Here is a 20,055-nt window from a genome sequence, read left to right on the forward strand (position 1 = left end):
GACTATGATCTGAATACTTTTCCCCACACTCCCATCCCTACCTTGCCTTCCTTTCTTTCCCTTTTCTTCCCTCTATTCCTCCTTTTATTGATCACACATTTATAACTGCCTAATATGCACCAGGAAGAGTGCTTTTAAGAAACAGATTAATAAGACATAGGCCTTGTCTTCAAGGGAAAGGGTGGACTGCTGGGACCTTTAGTTATCTATATGAAAAAAAAAAAAGCTTATATCACATGCAGAATCCAGAGAAATTTAACCCCCTAAATGTGAAAAGCAAACATTAAAAAAAAAAAAAAAATCTGTGGCCTCATAAGGAAGACTTTTTTTTTTTTAAGACTTTTTTTTTTAAAGGAAGACTTAAGATACCAAAAGCACTTCTCATGAAGAAAAATATTAATAAATTTGACTATATTAAAATAAAAGCTTTCTGTAAAACAATGAATGCCATAAAAAGAAAAACAAGCTGCAGATGGGGAGAAGATATATGTAATTCAAATAATTGGCAAAGGATTAGTATCCAAAATATAAGTGGGCTCCTCTAAGTAAATAAATATGTATATATATATAATATTGGCAAACAACCAAATAGAAAAATGTGTAAAGGATATGAGTAGGTAGTTCACAGTCGAAAGATTAATGGTCATTAAACACGTAAAGGTGTGCAACCTCACTAATAGGGAAATGCATATTAAAATAACAAAATATTTCACACGCATGAGATTGGCAAAAGTCTGTCATTACCACATTTTGGAGAGGATAGAGAGAAATCATTCTCATACACAGCTGATGGAGTGTACTTTGAAGGGCAATTTAACAATAATTAGAAAGTTGAAGATCAACATTCCATAATTCCCCTGCAAGGTTTGTCTGTGTATGTTTCTGTATGTGTGTGTCTGAGGAAAAGTCTTGGCAGTGTGTATAGTAAGATCTGTGTGCCACATGTTTGTTGCAATATTGTGTGTTACAAAAATAGAGCTGGAAATACCATAAAAGTCCTTCAGTGAAAGAAGGTATAAATAGAAAGTGGTATGTTCAAATAATGGGATACTATATGTATTACTTTGCTAGGGCTGCCGCAACCAAGTACCACAGAGGAGGTAGCTTAAACAACAGAAAATAATTTTCTCATAGCTCTGGAGGCTAGAAGTCCAAGATCAAGGTTTCAGCAGGGTTGATTCCTTCTGAGGGGTGTGAGGGAAGGATCTTTTACAGGGCATTCTCCTTGGCTTGTAGATGGCCCTCCCCTTATGTCTCTTCACATTATCTTCCCTCTATGTATTTCTCTGTGTTCACCTTCCCCTTTTTTATAAACACACCAGTCCTATTGGATTAACGTCCCTCAAATACTGATTTATTCATTATGACCTGATTGCCCCTATAAAGACCCTATCCCCAAATAAGGTCACATTCTGAGGTACTGAGAGTTAGGACTTCAACGTATGAATTTTGGGGTGGGAGAGATACAGTGTAATCCATCACACTGTGTAACAGTTAAAAATGGATAAACTAGAATGAATCAAAATAGATAAACTTCTAAAGCCTATTAGGTAAAAGGAAAAAAAAGATAGAGTGATATATGCATCATAACTCCATGTCTATAAACTAAACAAAACTGCTTTACATATTTTATGAGTGTACTCAACATCTGTAGTAAAAATCTCAACATTTATGGGAATGGTAAACAGCAACTTCTGGATAGTTCTCACCACCGAGAAAGGAATGGTGAAATGCAATTGCAAAAGAACCATAGCAGCTTCAGATTTATCTGTAAAGTTTTCTTGCTTAAGGGAACAAAGGCAAAATGTTCAGATTTGTTCAAACTGGCTGGCAGGTCCATGAGTGTTATTAATATTCTTTGTAACTTTCCTATATTCCTGCAACTTGATAATTTAAAAAATAATAAGAGAAAAGAAAATATTAACTCAGCGAATGGAATAATGTCACTAAGTTAAAAAGCTAATTTTAGTAATATAACCAGTAATTAAATCATAGGCAAAAGTTATAGAGTAGTGACAGAGTTAATTCTGGTTGAAATTAGTTTTAGTGTTCAGAGCAATAAAATGAATTTTATGATAAAATTAACAAACATTTATAATACAGGCATACCTTGGAGATATTACAGATTTGATTCCAGACCACTGCAATAAAGTGAATATCAGAATAAAGTGAGTGGCACGGAATTTTTGGTTTCCTAGTGCATATAAGAATTATGTTTACAATATACTGTAGTTCATTAAGTGTGCAATAGCATTATGTCTAGAAAAAAAAGCAATGTACATACCTTAATTTAAAAATACTTTAGGGCTTCCCTGGTGGCACAGTGGTTTAGAATCCGCCTGCCGATGCAGGGGACACGGGTTCGTGCTCCGGTCCGGGAAGATCCCACATGCCACGGAGTGGCTGGGCCCGTGAGCCATGGCCACTGAGCCTGCGCGTCCGGAGCCTGTGCTCCGCAAGGGGAGAGGCCACAACAGTGACAGGCCCGCGTACCACAAAAAAGAAAAATAAAAAATAAAAACACTTTATTGCTAAAAAATTCTAACCATCACCTAAGCCTTCAGCGGGTCATAAGCATTTTGCTGGTGAGGGTCTTGCCTTGATGTTGATGCTGTTGACTGATCAGGGTGGTGGTTGCTGAAGGTTGGGGTGGCTGTGGCAATTCTTAAAATTGCAGTAAAGTTAGCCACATCGATTGACTCTTCCTTTCAAGGCTAATTTCTCTTTAGCATGAAGTGCTGTCTAATAGCATATTACCTATAGTAGAACTTCTTTAAAAATTGAAGTCAGTCCTCCCAAACCCTGCCACTGCTTTATCAACTAAGTTTATGTAATATTCTAAATCCTTTGTTGTTATTTCAACAATCTTCACAGCATCTTTACCAGAAATAGATTCCATCTCAAGAAGCCAGTTTCCTTGCTCATCCAAGAAGCCACTCCTCATCCATTCAAGTTTTCTCATGAGATTCCAGCAATTCGTTCACATCTTCAGGCTCCACTTCTAATGCTGGTTCTCTTGCTATTTCTACCACCTCTGCATTTACTTCCTCCACTGATGTTTTGAACCCCTCAAAGTCATCCGTGAAGGTTGGAATCAACTTCTTCCAGCTCGAATCATGAATGGAATCTAGGGTGGTAAATCCTTTCCAGAAGGTTTTCAATTTACTTTGCCCAGGTCCATCAGAGTAATCCCTGTCTGTGGCAGCTATAGCCTTACAAAATGTATCTCTTAAAGAATAAGACATGAAAGTTAAAATAAGTCCTGATTCATGGCTGCAAAATGGTTGTGTTAGCAGGCGTGAAAGCAACATGAATTTTGTTGTACATTTCCATCAGAGCTCTTGGATGACCAGGTACATTATCGATAAGCAGTAGTATTTTGAAAGGTATCTTTTTTTTTTTTTGAGCATAAGATGTTCAATAAAACATGTTCTGAACAGATGTGATTCCATCTAGGCTGAGTAGATTTAGCAGAATTCTTAAGGGCCCTAGGATTTTCTTAGTGGTAAAATGAGCATTGGCTTCAACTTAGTCACCAGCTGCATTAGCTCCTAACAAGAGAGTCAGCCTGTCCTTTGAAGCTTTGAAGCCAGGCATTGACTTTTCCTCTCTAGCTATGAAAGTCCTGGATGGCATCTTCTTCCAGTATAAGGCTTTTTTGTCTATGCTGAAAATCTGTTGTTTACTGTAGCCACCTTCATTATTGATCTTAGCTAGATCTTCTGGATAACTTGCTGCAGCTTCTACATCAGCATTTGCTGCTTCACCTTGCACTTAACATGTTATGAAGGTGGCTTCTTTCCTGGAACCTCATGAACCAACTTCTGCTAGCTTCAAACTTTTCGTCTCCTTCATCGAGTTGCAGAGAGTTAGGGCTTTGTTCTACATTAGGCTTTGGCCAAAGGGAATGTTGTGACTAGTTTGATCTTCTTTCCAGACCATTCAAACTGTCTCCATATCAGCAATAAGGCTGTTTTGCTGTCCTATCATTCATGTGTTCACCAGAGTAGCACTTTTAATTTCCTTCCAGAACTTTCCTTTGCATTTGCAACTTGGCTGACTGGTGCAAGAGGCCTAGCTTTGGGCCTGTCTCAGCTCTCTACATGCCTTCCTCACTTAGCTTAATCATGTTTAGCTTTTGATATTACGTGAGGGACATATGACTCTTCCTTTCACTTGAACATGTAGAGGCCATTGTAGGGTTATTTATTGGCCTAATTTCAATATTGTTGTGTCTTAGGGAATAGGGAGGCCTGAGGAGAGGGCGAGAGATGGGGGAATGGCTGGTCATTGGAGCAACCAGAACTCACACAACATTTATTGATTAATTTTGCCATCTTATATGGGCTCAGTTCATGGTGCCTCCAAACAGTTATAATAGTGACGTCAAAGATCACAGATCACTGTAACAGGTATAGTAATAATGAAAAAGTTTGAAATATTGCAAGAATTACCAAAATATGACGAAGAGACATGAAGTGAGCAAATGCTGCTGGAAAAATGGCACCTGTAGATTTGCTTGATGCAGGGTTTCTCATCAGCCTTCAATTTGTAAAAAATGCATTGTTTGTAGAGAGCAAAAAAGCAAAATGCAATAAAACAAGATATTCCCATGTCCTTTGTAAAAAGCAGGAAGTTCACTTTTCATACTTGAAGAAGTTTGAACTTTTGAAGTGACTCATTTGTGGAGCATTGTGTTGGGCATGTTAGGGAACATCTTATATGTGACTCAACATATAACATATAAATGACTTTATTCTCTACAGTCTAGAGCAGTGGCTCTTAACTAGGTATGTATTGTAGTAGGTGGGGCGTTTTTGGTTGTTACAATGTCTCTTGACACTTAGTGGGCAGCATCTAGTAATGCAAAACATCCTGTAATGTATAGGACAAATTAGTACAGTAAAGAAGGATGCCAATAAATGTCAATGGCCCGTTGAGAAATGTTGGTCTACAAGCTAATTTCCTTTCAAAGCAGATCACCTGAAGGTTCATAAAAGCAGATAAGAACTGTGAAACAGTAACTATTTTTAAAGCATTTTGGGTTATAAAAATAAATAGTACTTTCTTGATTAGTCACCGGTAGCATCAAAATGAATTTTTCTTAGTTTTATTATAACAATTATTTGTTTTTCATTGAGGTAAAATTTACATAACATAAAAGTAACCATTTGAAGTGTACAGTTCAGGGACTTCCCTGGTGGTACAGTGGTTAAGAATCCACCTTCCAATGCAGGGGACATGGGTTTGATCCCCAGTCTGGGAAGATCCCACATGCTGCAGAGCAACTAAGCCTGTGTGCTGCAACTACTGATCCTGCATGCAGCAACTACTGAAACCCACACCTAGAGCCTGTGCTCCATAACAAGAGAAGCCACCGCAGTGAGAAGTCCATGCACCACAACAAAGAGTAGCCCCCGCTCAACGCAACTAGAGAAAGCCTGCCTGCAGCAACAAAGACCCAACGCAGCCAAAAATAAATTAAAAATAAATAAATAAAGTGTACAGTTCACTGGTATTTAGTACATGCACAGTGTTGAGTAACCAACACCTCTGTCTAGTTCCAGAATTTTTGTCATTACCCCAAAATGAAGCCCCATATGCATTAAGCAGTCATTTCCCATTCTCCTGTTCTCTCAGCCCCTGGCAACCACCAATCTGTCTTCTTAGATATTGTGGGTATTTTTTATATATGAAATCATATAATATGTGACCTTTTGTGTCTGCCTTCTCTTACTTAGCAGAAAATTTTTAAGATTCATCCATGTTTAGCACACGTCAGTACTTAATTCCTTTTTGTGGCTAAATAATCCCATTGTGTGGCTGTATTGAATTTTGTTTATTCATTCATCCATTGACGGACATTTGGGTTGTTTTTACCTTTTGGCTCTTGTGAATAGTGCATCTGTGAATATTTATATACAGGTTTTTGTTGGCATAGCTGTTTTCACTTCTTTGGGTATATACCTAGGAGTAGAATTGCTGGATTGTGTGGTAATTCTGTGTTTAACTTTTTTTTTTTTTTTAAGAAGATGTTGGGGGTAGGAGTTTATTAATTAATTTATTTATTTTTGCTGTGTTGGGTCTTCGTTTCTGTGCGAGGGCTTTCTCTAGTTGTGGCAACTGGGGACCACTCTTCATCATGGTGCGTGGGCCTCTCACTATCGCGGCCTCTCCCGTTGCGGAGCACAGGCTCCAGACGCACAGGCTCAGTAGTTGTGGCTCACGGGCCCAGTTGCTCTGCGGCATGTGGGATCCTCCCAGACCAGGGTTTGAACCCGTGTCCCCTGCATTAGCAGGCAGATTCTCAACCACTGCGCCGCCAGGGAAGCCCTGTGTTTAACTTTTTGAGGAAACGCCAAACTGTTTTCCACAGCAAGTCTACCATCTTGAATTTCCACCAGTAGTGTATAATCGTTCCAATTTTTCCACATCCTCACCAACAGATCCCAGTTATATTTAAGATGACATACTAAGTAATTGAATCAAAATGTCAGGATAGGGCTTCCCTGGTGGTGCAGTCGTTGAGAGTCTGCCTGCCGACACAGGGGACACGGGTTTGTGCCCCGGTCCGGGAAGATCCCACATGCCGCGGAGCGGCTGGGCCCGTGAGCCATGGCCGCTGAGCCTGTGCGTCTGGAACCTGTGCTCCGCAATGGGAGAGGCCACAATGGTGAGAGGCCCGCGTACTGCAAAAAATAAATAAATAAATAAATAAATAAATAAAATGAAAAAACCCCAAAATGTCTGGGTAGTAGGATTCAGGGTAGTTTCTGTTTTTTATAGTTTTCTGGCTACACCTTTTAACCTTTATAGAATTAGCCACTATTACTATGGTTATTTTTTTAATGTAAAATTTTATTTGTTCTCATTTGAGCAAACTAAAAGTAAATACTTCACATTCATTATCGACAAGTGTAAGGTTAAAATTCGTTTTATATTATGGACTGTGAGGTGAGTTGTAATCCACAAAAAAGATCTGAAATCTTAATATGTTTTAACAGAAGTATTTTACAAGAGAAGAGTGTAAGAGTTTGATTTGTCCTGGCAAGACTAGAATGCAAAAGGTTCTTACGGTTGATGTATTACACGGTACCTCTGCTACCTCAGATTTTTTGTGGGTGAAGTCTCGTGTCTAGTGTTCACAGATCTCTATTTCTGCAACGCAACAATTTTGAATCAAGAATATAGGAATTATGAGTCTGAATTCAAACTTGGGGACTCCAAATAAATTTAGAAGTAGCACTGAACTTTTGGATGGAGGCCAAACTGGTGTTGGAAGAGATGAGTGGAAGTCTCTCAGAATGATATTATTTGCATTAAACAAATAGTTTAGAAACAATTTGTTGAAAGTGGGGAAACAGAGGTTCTGAAATGTTTTTAGCAAGAGAAGTCTCTGAGTGTTCCTTCATGCATCCTTTTACTTACAGTGTATTTATTATATACCATGTGTGTTTGGCCCATGACTGTTAATTTAGTTATTGTATCATATTTTAAGTCTGAAGAAAGGGAAATATTACAGGGTATTTTTGTGAAGTGTTTCTTTGAGGTAAAGTAGGCTTAGATTAAGTTATTTGTTTTTGTTTTTTAAACACATGCTTCTTAAATTTACTCTCTTTTGTGTAGTCCTACTGGGTAAGAAAGTTTTCTCCAGCTTCACTCTGTAATTTGATTTAGGGAAAACAAAATATGCTTTCTCAAACTATACCCCTCTTCCTTAAGTTTTTATATGCTCTCCTTGCTGGTGTGTTTCCCCCTTTTTCTTACTCCATAGGTCTACGATTAAGCTTTACTTTATAACATTGTGGTGAACTGACTTGATATGCGCAGATTGAACTAAAAGTTTTAGAAGATGAATGATTGGCATGTTTCATAAACTTTGTAATTACAATAGCATAGCAAAATTATCATCCTGATATTTTGTTTTTATCTAATACCAAAATACCAGGTTGATACTATTTAATTAAAATGTTTACAAAATAACGATTTTTAAAAAAAATCAGTGAGACCGAAAGTTTAATGCATATCAAATATTATCAATTATCAACAATTCAGAAAATGTCAAAAACCTTATAAAAATATTAATGTTAAATATATATTATTTGAACATAAGCTATTTGTGGATAAAATTAACAAAATAGTTTTATTCAAAAATAAAAATGAAGAACACAAGTGCAGGTTCAAATGTGCATCGGTGGTTCATTGTCGAGCGATGATCATGTTTGTGAATATTTTTCCTGCTGCTGAAGAAGTTTTCTTAAACTTAATGAGTTGAAATAATGGTGAAAAAATAACTATAATCCCAAATATATTCATAGATAATCTCATTTCTTGTTTGAGATTTTTTAATTTAAACTTTATATATTTGTTTCATTTTTGATTGAAGTTTTAATGCTCATAGTTTAATGAGTTGAAAAGGTCTTACAGGGCTTCCCTGGTGGCGCAGTGGTTGAGAGTCCGCCTGCCAGTGCAGGGGGACATGGGTTCAATCTCTAGTCTGGGAAGATCTCACATGCCGTGGAGAGGCTGGGCCTGTGAACCATGGCCGCTGAGCCTTCGCGTCCGGAGCCTGTGCTCCGCAGAGGCCACAACAGTGAGAGGCCCACGTACCGGAAAAAAAAAAAAAAGAAAAGAAAGAAAAAAAAGGTCTTACAAGACTAACTAAGAAGAACCACAGTTCCCCAACCACTAACTCATTGCCTTGTCAGAGGGAAAAGCCAAGAGCAATAAATACCCCCTCTCTCTTTTGCTCTCTCATCTCCTTCTCGTGACTGATATCAGCCCACTGAAAACCAAAAGGGAAGGAAGCCATATACATACAATGCATAAAGCCCAACCTCCTTTTGCAGAGGGTGGGAATTGGATCTGAAAGGGCAAACAGGAAAAATTTAGCCCAATAGTTTTAATTTCTAAGATACCACTTTTTAGTGACTTTTTAAAAATAGCAATATAGTACCCAATTTTTGGTTTTTACCTTTGTGAGTATTAAAAATTTTTTCCTTCTTTCATGGTCTTCTTCCTTCCAAGTGAGGGTTTCATGCCCCCTTTATAAGGGGAATGTTCTGTCTTTCATATTAGAGATTTTCCCCAATTGTATACCCATCTGAGTGAATTTAAGAGTGAGGCACAAAAAGCTGACAGGAAGGTCTTTGCAGGTGGATGGGGCTTCTGCTTTCTCATTCAGTAGGCCTGAAGTGGGACTTACAAATTTGCATTTCTAACTAGTCCCAGGTGTTGCTAGTCCAAGAATCACATTTTAAGAACCATTTTATTAAGGAGACTTACATCTTTGAAAGGAATGGATTGGAAGGAAGCAGAGAGAAAGTTAAGCTGCAGTGCGGAGAGTTCTGACGCTAGAATAGCCCATCAGAGATGTCCAAGTTAAGACAAAGAGCTGGGCCTTTATTACCTCTATGTTGATCAGCCTCTGGATGTGGGCTGTCCCTGGAAGGAGATATGACCTTAGGGAGTGAAGTTTTCTTCAGCATAGGTATCCCCATAGGGGGCTGACAACTGAGGGCTTTCTGCTGGAAGTACTCCCAGCAGGTGTGGGGGACAGAGTCCTTCTTTCCTGAAAAGGGGAAATGGGGCAATATATTACAGAGTCCATATATGCTCTTTCCCAGTCATTTGCTGAGCTTCTTTGGATATGTAAGTTTGTGTTTTTCGCAAAATTTGGGGAAATTCTGGCCATTATCAGATGTTTTTCTGTCTCATTATCTTCTCCAGTGGTATGTAATTAGACCACTTGATATTGTACTATGAATCTCTGAAACTCTGTTTATTATTTTGAAGATCTTTTTCTTTAGAATCAGTAAAATGCATTGATTTACTTACTGGTTTAGTGTCCCCTTTTCTGCTGTAGCTGATCTCCTTTAAGGTAATCCAATGAATTTTTCATTTCAGATATTGTCCTTTTTACTTCTAGAATTTCCGTTTGATTCTTTCGTTTTGGTTCTGTCTCTCAGCTGAGATTCCTCCCAGGTGTACATATTATGACCATATTTTCCTTTAAATATTTGAATGTGTTTGTAATACTTGCTTTGAAGTCTTCATCTGCTAATTCTGATGTCTAGGTCATTCAGGATTTGGTTTCTTTGAGCTGCTTTTTTTTCTTGACTCTGGGTCTCTTTTTCCTTTGTTCTGGTAAATTTTGCTTGTGTAATGGGTATTGTGAGTGATACGTTGTAGACTTTGGATTCTGTTATTTTTCTCTGATGAGTGTTAATTTTTTTTATCCTGGTTGTCAGTTAACAGGGCTGGATTCAAACTCCAACATTATCTCTTCTGTGTTAAGTAACAACAGAAGTCTCAACTCACATCTTTATACCTTCCAGCTATTGCTTTCTGCTGGTAACCTTGGAGTCTTCCCCAAATGAAGGTCATCCAAATATTTGGGCATAGTTTATACAGAAATTTTGTGACATTTTCCTTTCTGGGATTCATCTTTATTTTACAGTGGCTCTGGCAGCCCTAGACTTTGTCCTGTGGCTCCTCAGCTAGCAAGAAGGCAGATTTCTGCTTCCGTCCTGAGTGATTGTTGCTGTGTGGGCAGATAAGTGCTGTCAGGCAACAGCCCTATAAAAATACAGCTCGTACCTGGTGCAGTTCCTTCTTTTAAGGATGACTTCCTTCCAGTTGCTACCTGTTTTTGGTCTTTTTTTGTTTTTATATTTTAATGTTTGTTTTTATATTTTATCCACAGTATATAATTGTTACGGGTGGGAAGGTTACTCTAATAAGTTAGCTTGTCATTTCAAAGCAGAACATTACAATATTGAAGCATTATTTTATTTTAGTTCAGTCAGTCAAAACATCCATTATTCAAAGAATATTTTAGGAAATTGTAAAACGTTCACTAAATTGAATATTACGATACATTATGTTAAATTTTTGAAACAAAATTTGGAAACAACAAGGATGTCTGCTATCACTGCTACTCTTCACCTTTAGATGAGAGATTTTAGCCAAAGTAATTAGATAAGAAGTGGGGGGTGGGCATGGGGGGAGGCCTAAAGATTGGAAAGGAAGAAAAATATTTACATTAATTGTAAATGAAATTATTATCAGCAAGAGAACCTACATACTATTAGAACAGATAAGAGTTCAGGAAGGCTGCTGGATATAAGGTCAGCATAGAATACCAATAGTTTTTCTGCACATCAGCATGCACATTAGCAAAAGCCAATTCGAAAACATATTAAGAAAAAAGAGATACAGTTTGCAATACCATCTACAAGCTACCTAGTGCTCTATAACAAGAGATATAGAGAAAATTACATGATATTTTTAAAGGACAGACAAGAATAAATTCAAATTATCAGTCAACTCCCCCAGTTCAATCTATAACATCAGTGCAGTTCAATAAAACTCTTAGGACTTTTGTTGAGTTGGAAAAACAAAAAGCTCACCTAGAAATTAGAGGTCCAAGAATTCTCAAGGCTCTTCCGAAGATGGTTGAGGAGTGTCATACAAATTCAAAGTGTGGTGTTGGCTTAAGTATAGACAAGTAGATTAATAATAAAACTGAAAAAAAGCTGTAAACAGATTCAAATATATATGTAAACTTGACATAATAAAATAGAGAACAATTGGTTTGCCAAATACCAAACAAAAATAAATTCTGATTAAAATAAAGATCAAAAACAAAAAAGCTAACTTCATAAATTTTAGAATAAAATATAGAATGTCTTTAAAACCTTAGCTAGATAGGATTTCTTATGACAAAAAAACACAGGTCATAAAGGAAAAAAATTAATAAACTTTACTAAGTCAAAAATTTAAACTTTAGTAAGTTATTAAAATGTACCACTGGGGCTTCCCTGGTGGCGCAGTGGTTGGGAGTCCGCCTGCCGATGCAGGGGACACAGGTTCACACCCCGGTCTGGGAAGATCCCACATGCCGTGGAGCGGCTGGGCCCGTGACCCATGGCCACTGAGCCTGCGCGTCTGGAGCCTGTGCTCCGCAACAGGAGAGGCCACAACAGTGAGAGGCCAGCGTACCGCAAAAAAAAAAATAATAATAAGTACCACTAACAAACTTAAGATAAGTATATGTAACAAGCAAAAGATCAGTATCCAGAATATATTAAGAACTACTACAATTTAATAAGAAATCATCAATTCCACTTAAAAATGGGCAAAAGCCAAGAATCAACCGTTTATGGAGGAGAACCCATGTGGTCAAAAAGCAGGTGAAAAGGTATACAACAATGCTAGTAATTGGGATAATGACAAAGAGTTTTTCATACCCATTAGAATGGTAAGTTTTTAATATATGTCAACATAATATATGTATCATATATAAATGGCATATGTATATACATTTTTTTTTGTGGAAGTTGACAGGAAAATAGGGATTACATATACTGCTGATGGAGGTATGAATGTATACAAGTGCTTGCGAGAGGAATTCTGTAATACATAATAAAACTGAAAAGCTACATCCATGAATCCTAGAAAATCAACTTTTAGACTTATAACTGAGAAATTTTTGATTGTGAGACGTGTACAAAGTCGTTATTGCAGCATTGTAGAAAAAACTGAAAAGTACATAATTGGCTTTCAGTAGAGGAATGGATGAATAAATTTGATAATTCATTCAATGGAATACTTTGAGCAGTTGAAATAAATGGACTTCATCTAAGTGTGTCAACATGGAAAGATCTCAAAAACAGGGTTGAGTGAAAAGGACATTTGCAGAATATATACAATGTAATGGCTTTTATATAAACACTTAAAAGCTTCATGGAGCAATAGTGTATGTTGCTTGTAGATCTAATACAAGTATTGAAATACCACCTGGGAAGGTTATACATCAGATTAATGATGGTTGTGTTTGGGAAGGTAGGGGAGGGTGTGAGACTGGACAGAAGAACAAAGGGGACTTAAATGTCTTCTATATCCCTCTATCATGTTTGTGTTAAGTATGAAGGGCTAGATTTAGATGTGTTCCCATTTTACTTTATAAGCTTATTCTTTAAAAGGCTGTCTTTTACATATTCTTTTCAGAGATTTACCAAGTTGTTTGTTTGTGATAGGAAGTCACAGTCATCCTCTTTAGATATCCTGTAGAACAGTCAGTTTCTCATAGAAGGGGAATATATTTAGAGCTATTGTTTTTAAAATAATCACATTTTCAAGTTCATATTAATTTCTCTAAAAACGCTTTCTTAAGTGGTCCCAAAGAGTTGTCTTTATATGGGGGACTAAATGTCTGTTTGTCATTCATTTATTCAACAGATTTTATTGAACTTCTAACATATGCCAAATGATAATACAGCAGTGAGCAAAACAGAAGACTCCTGCTGTCTATAGAGTTTAAATTCTAGACAAGGAAGACAGCCAGTAAACAAATAAATTAATAAAAATATAAAATGGTGGTAAGTGCAGTAATGAAATTTAAAACAGGATAAGAGGGGTAGAGCATGATGGAGAGTATTTTACATGAGGAAGTAGTCAGGCAAGAAGTGTCTGTGTAAGATAATATTGAGCAAAGTCATGAGGAAAGTGAACAGATAAGTTATATGGGAGAAGATTCTTAGATGCTGACCGAAAAAGCCAGTGCAAGGCCCTACTCCTGCCTTGAGAAGCAGCATGGAGGACAACGTGGCAGGAGCTGAATGAATGTGGAGTAGACTAATATGAGATGAGATTAGAAAGATAGCAGATGGCTGGATCATACAGGGCTTTGTTGGCCGTCGAAAGGACCTTGGAGCATAGGACTAATGTGGTGGACGGTATCACTCTGGCCACTTGGTTGAGAATAGCCCACAATGTTGGCGGTGGGGATGTAAAGATAGAAGCAGGGAGACCAGATAGAAGGTTATTATAACAATTTTGAAAAGAAATGATAATGGTTTAGACCAAGGTGGTGAGAAATGGTTGTTTTTTGTTTTTTTGGCTGTGTCGGGTCTTAGTTGCCGCACGCGGGATCGGCGTGTGGGTTTCTTTCTAGTTGTAGCACTCAGACTTGTCTCTAGCTGTGGCACGTGGGCTGTCTTTTCTCTAGTTGTGGCATGCGGGCTTCTATCTAGTTGGGGCATGCAGGCTCAGTAGTTGCAGCACGTGGGCTTAGTTGCCCCGTGACATGTGAGATCTTAGTTCCCCGACCAGGGATCGAACCCGAGTCCCCTGCATTGGAAGGCAGATTCTTAACCACTGGACCACCAGGGAAGTCCTGTTTGTATTTTTGATATATTACTTTCTAGCATCAATTCTTAATCTGTAAATTACCTTCTTATCTCAGGGAAACTGTGGGAGTTATTAAGAAGAGGGAAAAAACAGCACACTTTAGCTGCTAATGAGTGAGAAGCTATACACACAATCTCCAAAGATTTTAAACATCTAAAGATCTTCTTCCATGGGGTGGTAAGGAGGGGATTTCAGTTCCCCTTACCTAGAGGTATCACTTACTTATCCTTTTAGTCATTGTGAATTTTGCAGTTGAGCTTAATCCAGTCATGCTTTGTTCTTTAAATAATGAAATTTGAAATTCAAGTACAGGTGTAAAGTTTTGAGGTTACTGATTGAATTAACTGACATGTGATTTAAATACTTATTTTTACTTACTCTATAGATTAACTGTATAGCTATATACAAAGGTAAATAACCACTTTTTTTGCATTTATTTGGCTCTAGAACCTTTTATGGAAAATAATTTGGTTTGTAACATCTATTCAAGATAGTATATAAACTATCTTTGAACTTTTGCATGATTTCATTGCATTTGCACTTTGATGTGTTAAAATCCAAATTATAGTTCAGTTATTTTATACCAGCTTCATTTGTATTATATATTAATTGTTCACTTATATTCAGTAGTTCAGTTAAATTTTTATATAGTGGCTTTTTGTGTTATTTCTAAATATAGTCTTTGTCTCCAACTTATTACCATATTAGCTAATCTTTATTATTACTTTTATGTCTATGGATTATATGTGTGTGTGTGTGTGTGTGTGTGTGTGTGTGTGTGTGTAGTACATGAGAGAGGGGGAGAAAGAGAGGAGGGGAAGAGAATCTACTTTTTAAAATTTTTTTTTATTTTTTGGCTGTGCCACAGGGCATGCAGGCTCGTAGTTCCGCAACCAGGGATGGAACCCACATCCCCTGCAGTGGAAACGAGGAGTCTTAACCACTGGACTGCCAGGGAAGTCCTCGAGAGAATCTACTCTGTAATAAGTCTTTAGAAATACAGATAATGTTACACCATTATGGCTTTTAAACGCTAAACAAATCATTGTCCAGAGTGGCAGGCATACAGTAAAAATCATAATTCATTGTAAACTCTGTGTTCTGTTTCTATGTGTGATAATACATCTGCACTTTTATGTATCACTAGAAACAAACTTTGTACAAAAACATCTTTTACGGGCTTCCCTGGTGGTGCAGTGGTTGAGAGTCTGCCTGCGGATGCAGGGGACACAGATTCGTGCCCCGGTCCGGGAAGATCCCACATGCCGCCGAGCGGCTGGGCCCGTGAGCCATGGCTGCTGAGCCTGCGCGTCCAGAGCCTGTGCTCCGCAAGGGGCGAGGCCACAACAGTGAGAGGCCCACGTACCACAAAAAAAAAAAAACAAAGAAAAACCACATCTTTTACAAAGATAGAGCATATCAACAATAGAGTGACTGTAGCAGTGAACTCAGAAAATATCCTGATCATGCTTTAGGATTAAATTTAGTGCAATAAGTGGGAAATAGATTTTTGTTTTGCTTTGTGAAACATTCAGTTTTAGGGTATGATGCCTAATCTTAAGAAGTTTTGCTTATTTTTTTCATAGTACAGATAATGAATTACCATGTCGGTTTGAAAATATTTTGAACATTTAATAAATTTATCAGTCTTATTAACTTAACTTTCTTTTTCTTTTAGCAAAACTATACAATCTAAAGTGGACTGCATTTTGGTAAGTAAAATAACTAATCTTAAAGTTCTTTTGTTGTAAGGCTTTTCCCACTATATAAAATACAACATTTTTGAGTAAATATTTAAGTATAACTCAATTTTAGTGAATAAAATTTGACATTTAATTACAACCCCAGGGGTGAACTGGCTGTGAGCTGTCTAGATACTTTCCTATATCTCATCAGTAATGAAATCATAATCTGAGGTAATTGCATGATTTTGAAAATTACTGGCTTTTACTAAAGATCACTTCAGCATTTAATAAAGTGAATGTTTATTTTTCTGTTCTAATAACTCTTAAAGGATTTGTTAAAGAAAATTCAAGATATTTGATGGGTTAAGTTTTGTTGTGATAGTGTATTTTTTGTATTTGGGTTGCTAAACTTCAGGAATTAAAGCCACAATAATAGTTTACATTCAGGTTTGACTTACAGACTATAAGAATTTGTTTAAATGATAGCTTTTTAAAATACTTTATGGGTTGGTTTTTGTTGCTGTAATGTACTTTTTATGTTTGGATTGCTGGCCTTCAGGCGTTAAAGCCACAAAAATAGTTTAAATTTAGATTGTGTTTTTAGTTCCTTAGATCTTCTCTTAAACATATGAGGGAAGAAGTATGCAGCTACTGAGGCTACTGGAATAGTACTGACTTCTTTCATGGAAGTGTTTATTAATGGAATGTTCCCTAGACTCTAGAATATTCAGTGATTCTGCACTGTTAGATTCCCCAGAATGTCACTGTAGTTAGTCCTCTTTCTGTATTTGTGATATCAGAACTTTCTTATTCAGGTTCAGGTCTTCACTATAAGCTAACATTTTTTTTGTTAGGGAGTAAGTGTCTATAGTGTCTGGTGCTGAAATAGTATGTGATCTTATTAGCTTATGATATTATTATTAGTTTCTAGGTAGGTGAGTAGATAACAGTACTTCATAGGAGAACAGCTAATTTTATCAGTTCAACTGTGCCTTTCTAACCTAATAGTTAAGAAAGAGGACTTTGTGGGGATGTTTTCCCATTTTTTTCACTTACCTTTATTATCTTTTTTTTCCCCACAGTAACGCTCTGAAGTAGATAATCGTGTTACTTCCCTTTTACAAATGAAGAAACTGATGCTCTGGCATTTACTTCAAAAAATAATTATTGAGCCCATGCTAGATATAAGGGATACAACATTAAAAGGACATGTTGCCTTGCCCTCAAGAAATTCAGTCTATTAAAATAGATTTAATAGTGCTCTTAAGATCTAGGGAGGTGGTGATTGGGGATGGAGGGGTGACCTTACCCCCACCCCCCAGAGCATTTGATGAATCTTCCATCTCTGGAGTCTCATTGTTTATATCTATCACTCAGTAACTATTGCATAATTACTCTGTGCTAGACCCTCTCTGGGTGTCAGAATACAGCGGTAAACAAGACAGATACAGTTACTATCTAAGACCTCCTGCCCTTTTTTTTCAGTATCTGAGATAATGTTGGAGGATTATTCAATTTTTTGTGTTCATTGAGAAAATTGGGACAGAAGACTAGTATAATTTATTAAATATGGCATTTATAAAATACTAAATAAGAACAAAAAGGGTTTTTTTAATCTTTTAAGAGTTCAGGAGTATTTATATTTTAGCATAAGTTTTAAAGTTATATGTATTTGATGAACAATATAGTAAGATCTCTGTCTTCATGAATCTTACATTTTATCGAGTGAAGTAGACATTAAATGAATGGTAAAATAAATAAGCATTATAACTTCAGATAACAATAAGTACTATTACAAAATTTTTAAAGGCAAAAAGAGACAACTGATGGTGGGTAGGATAACCTCAGATTGGGTGATTAGTAAAAGTCTCTGAGGAAAAGACATTTGAGAGAAGACCTGAATAATAGGAAGCCAGTCTTGTGTGAAGATCTGCCAGTGACACATACTAGGCAGAGGGAACAGAAAGTACAAAAATTCTGAAGCAGAAATGAGTCTGGGATGTTTGAAGAATACAAAGAACCCAGTATGCTGGAACTTAAGAAAGGAGGAGAGGAAGATAGGAGAAAAGTCTAGATAGGGCTTATTTAGCTATGGCAAATAGTATGTATTTTATTTCAAGTGAATGGAAAGCCAATTAAAAGGTTTTAAGTAAGAAAATAGTATGATCTAGTTTTTTTGTTTGTTTTTGTTTTTTAATACCTTAGCTGTTGTTGGAAAATGGGCTTGTAGGCAGATAAGAGTAGAAGCCAGAAAGCCAGTTAGGCTATTGGAAAAATCCAGATGAGAATATAAGGCTCTTGCTCAGATGATGGCAGTGGAAGATGGGGGAAAAAATAGATGAATTCAGGCATATTTTTGATATAAACCCAGTAGGCCTTGCTTGCTGATGTATTGAATGTGAAGGGAGAAACAAAGAGGAATTAAGGATAATTTCTTTTGGTCTAAAGGATTTCCTTTAGTATTTCTTACAAGGTAGGTTTGCTCATAATGAATTATCTTGATCAGTATTTATCTGTGAATGTCTTTATTTTACTTTCAGTTTTGAAGGATACTTTTCCTGGAGATAGAATTCTTAATTAACAGGATTTTTGTTTTTTTTTAAATTTCATCTCTTTGAATATGTCATTCTACTGCCTTTGGTCTTCATTGTTTATGATAAGAAGTCAGTCATTAATCATGTTGTTTTCTGGTACATGATGAGTTGTTTTTCTCTTATTGCTATTAAGATTTATTCATAAATTCATTCACTGTTTGTTCACTCACCCACCTACTCTTGCTTTCAACAGTGTGACTATATATGTAGGTGTGGATCACTTTGTGTTTATCCTACTTTGGGTTTGCTGAGTTTGCATGTGTAGATTAATCTGATTTGGGAAGTTTTCAGCCATTATTTCTTCAAATACTTTTTCTGTCCCTTGGATTCCCCTCTCCATAGGAAGCTGCCATTACACAGCTGTTGAAATGATTGATTTTATCACTCTAATCTCTGGGGCTTTGTTTCTTTTTTTCTGATTATTTTTCCCTGTGTTCTAGTTTCTCTATTTTTATTAAGATTCCCTATTATTTCATTCCTTGTCATCATGTTTTCCTTTTTATGTTTAAACACAGTCAGCCTCATCCATAGGAGGGTCATAGGAGAAGCCCCCAAGCAAGAGTAAAACAGACTCACAGTTAATACCTGAAGTTCAGCAGTTTTTAAAGACCAAAGACTTCTCAGTTTGTTGCCTTTCGTCAGTTTCCAAAGCCCTAAAATCGTTCTTTTTGACAATTTTTCATCATTTTAGAGTTATTTTGAGGAGAGGATTTGCTGGCTATTCATTCCATTTGTTCTAGATAGCTCAGCTTTCTCACATAGATTTTATCATGTTTTCTTCAAGAAGTTTTATAGTTTTAGCTTTTTCTGTTAGGTCTGTGAACAATTTTGATTTAAATTTTCTGTTTGGTATAAGGTGAACTGCAGTGTTTATTTTTTACCATATGGATAGATATCCAGCTGTTCCAGCATCACTTATTGAAAAGTCTACCCTTCACCAATCACCTGCTATATCAAAAACCATTATGCGTGGGTCTTTGGCTAGAGTCTCTTTTTTCCATCAATTGCTGTCTCTTTCTTTATGACATCACCACACTGTCTTGTTTACAGTAGCTTTGTCAAAAGTTTGACATCAGGTAGTGTGATAATTCATATTGGTTTTGGCATTTCCATATAAATTTCAGAATAACCTTGTCAATTTCTTTCAACAAAAAAGTGTACTGGGATTTGTTTGTGATTACAGTGAATTTATTGATAGATTTGGGGCCAGTGGACATCCTAATGACAAGTTTTCTAATCCATTAGCATAGTATATCTCCATATTAGTGGATTCTTCTATAATTTCTCTCAGCAGTGTTTTCTAGTTTTCTGTGTATAGGTTTTATATATATTTTGCTTAAATTATTCCTAGATATTTTAAGATTTTGGATGTTATCACAAACAGCATTAAAAAGTATTTGTTATCCAATGTTTTGTTGCTAATATTTAGATTGACCTTGTGAGTATGCAGACTTACTAAATTCTCATATGAGATGTAGAATTTTTTGGATTTTCTACTAAATCAACCATATTATCCATGAATAAAGAAAAGTTTAAGTCCATTTCAGTCTAAATGTCTATTTATTCATTTTTCTCACTTTATT

At 36.5% G+C, this 20,055-nt stretch overlaps 1 protein-coding gene across 6 annotated transcripts in view; it reads left to right on the top strand.

The window, feature by feature from the left end:
- Nucleotides 1–20,055, top strand: part of RFX7 (regulatory factor X7) — a 155,015-nt gene that overhangs the window by 38,910 nt on the left and 96,050 nt on the right. For all 6 annotated transcript variants that reach the window (XM_067029787.1, XM_059056171.2, XM_067029788.1 and 3 more), the window contains one exon: nucleotides 15,872–15,905. In XM_067029787.1, the coding sequence (XP_066885888.1) occupies nucleotides 15,872–15,905 (34 nt within the window). The remainder of the gene's footprint in view (nucleotides 1–15,871; nucleotides 15,906–20,055) is intronic.

Source organism: Kogia breviceps, chromosome 3, assembly GCF_026419965.1.
Source record: "Kogia breviceps isolate mKogBre1 chromosome 3, mKogBre1 haplotype 1, whole genome shotgun sequence".
Lineage (NCBI taxonomy): Eukaryota > Metazoa > Chordata > Mammalia > Artiodactyla > Physeteridae > Kogia > Kogia breviceps.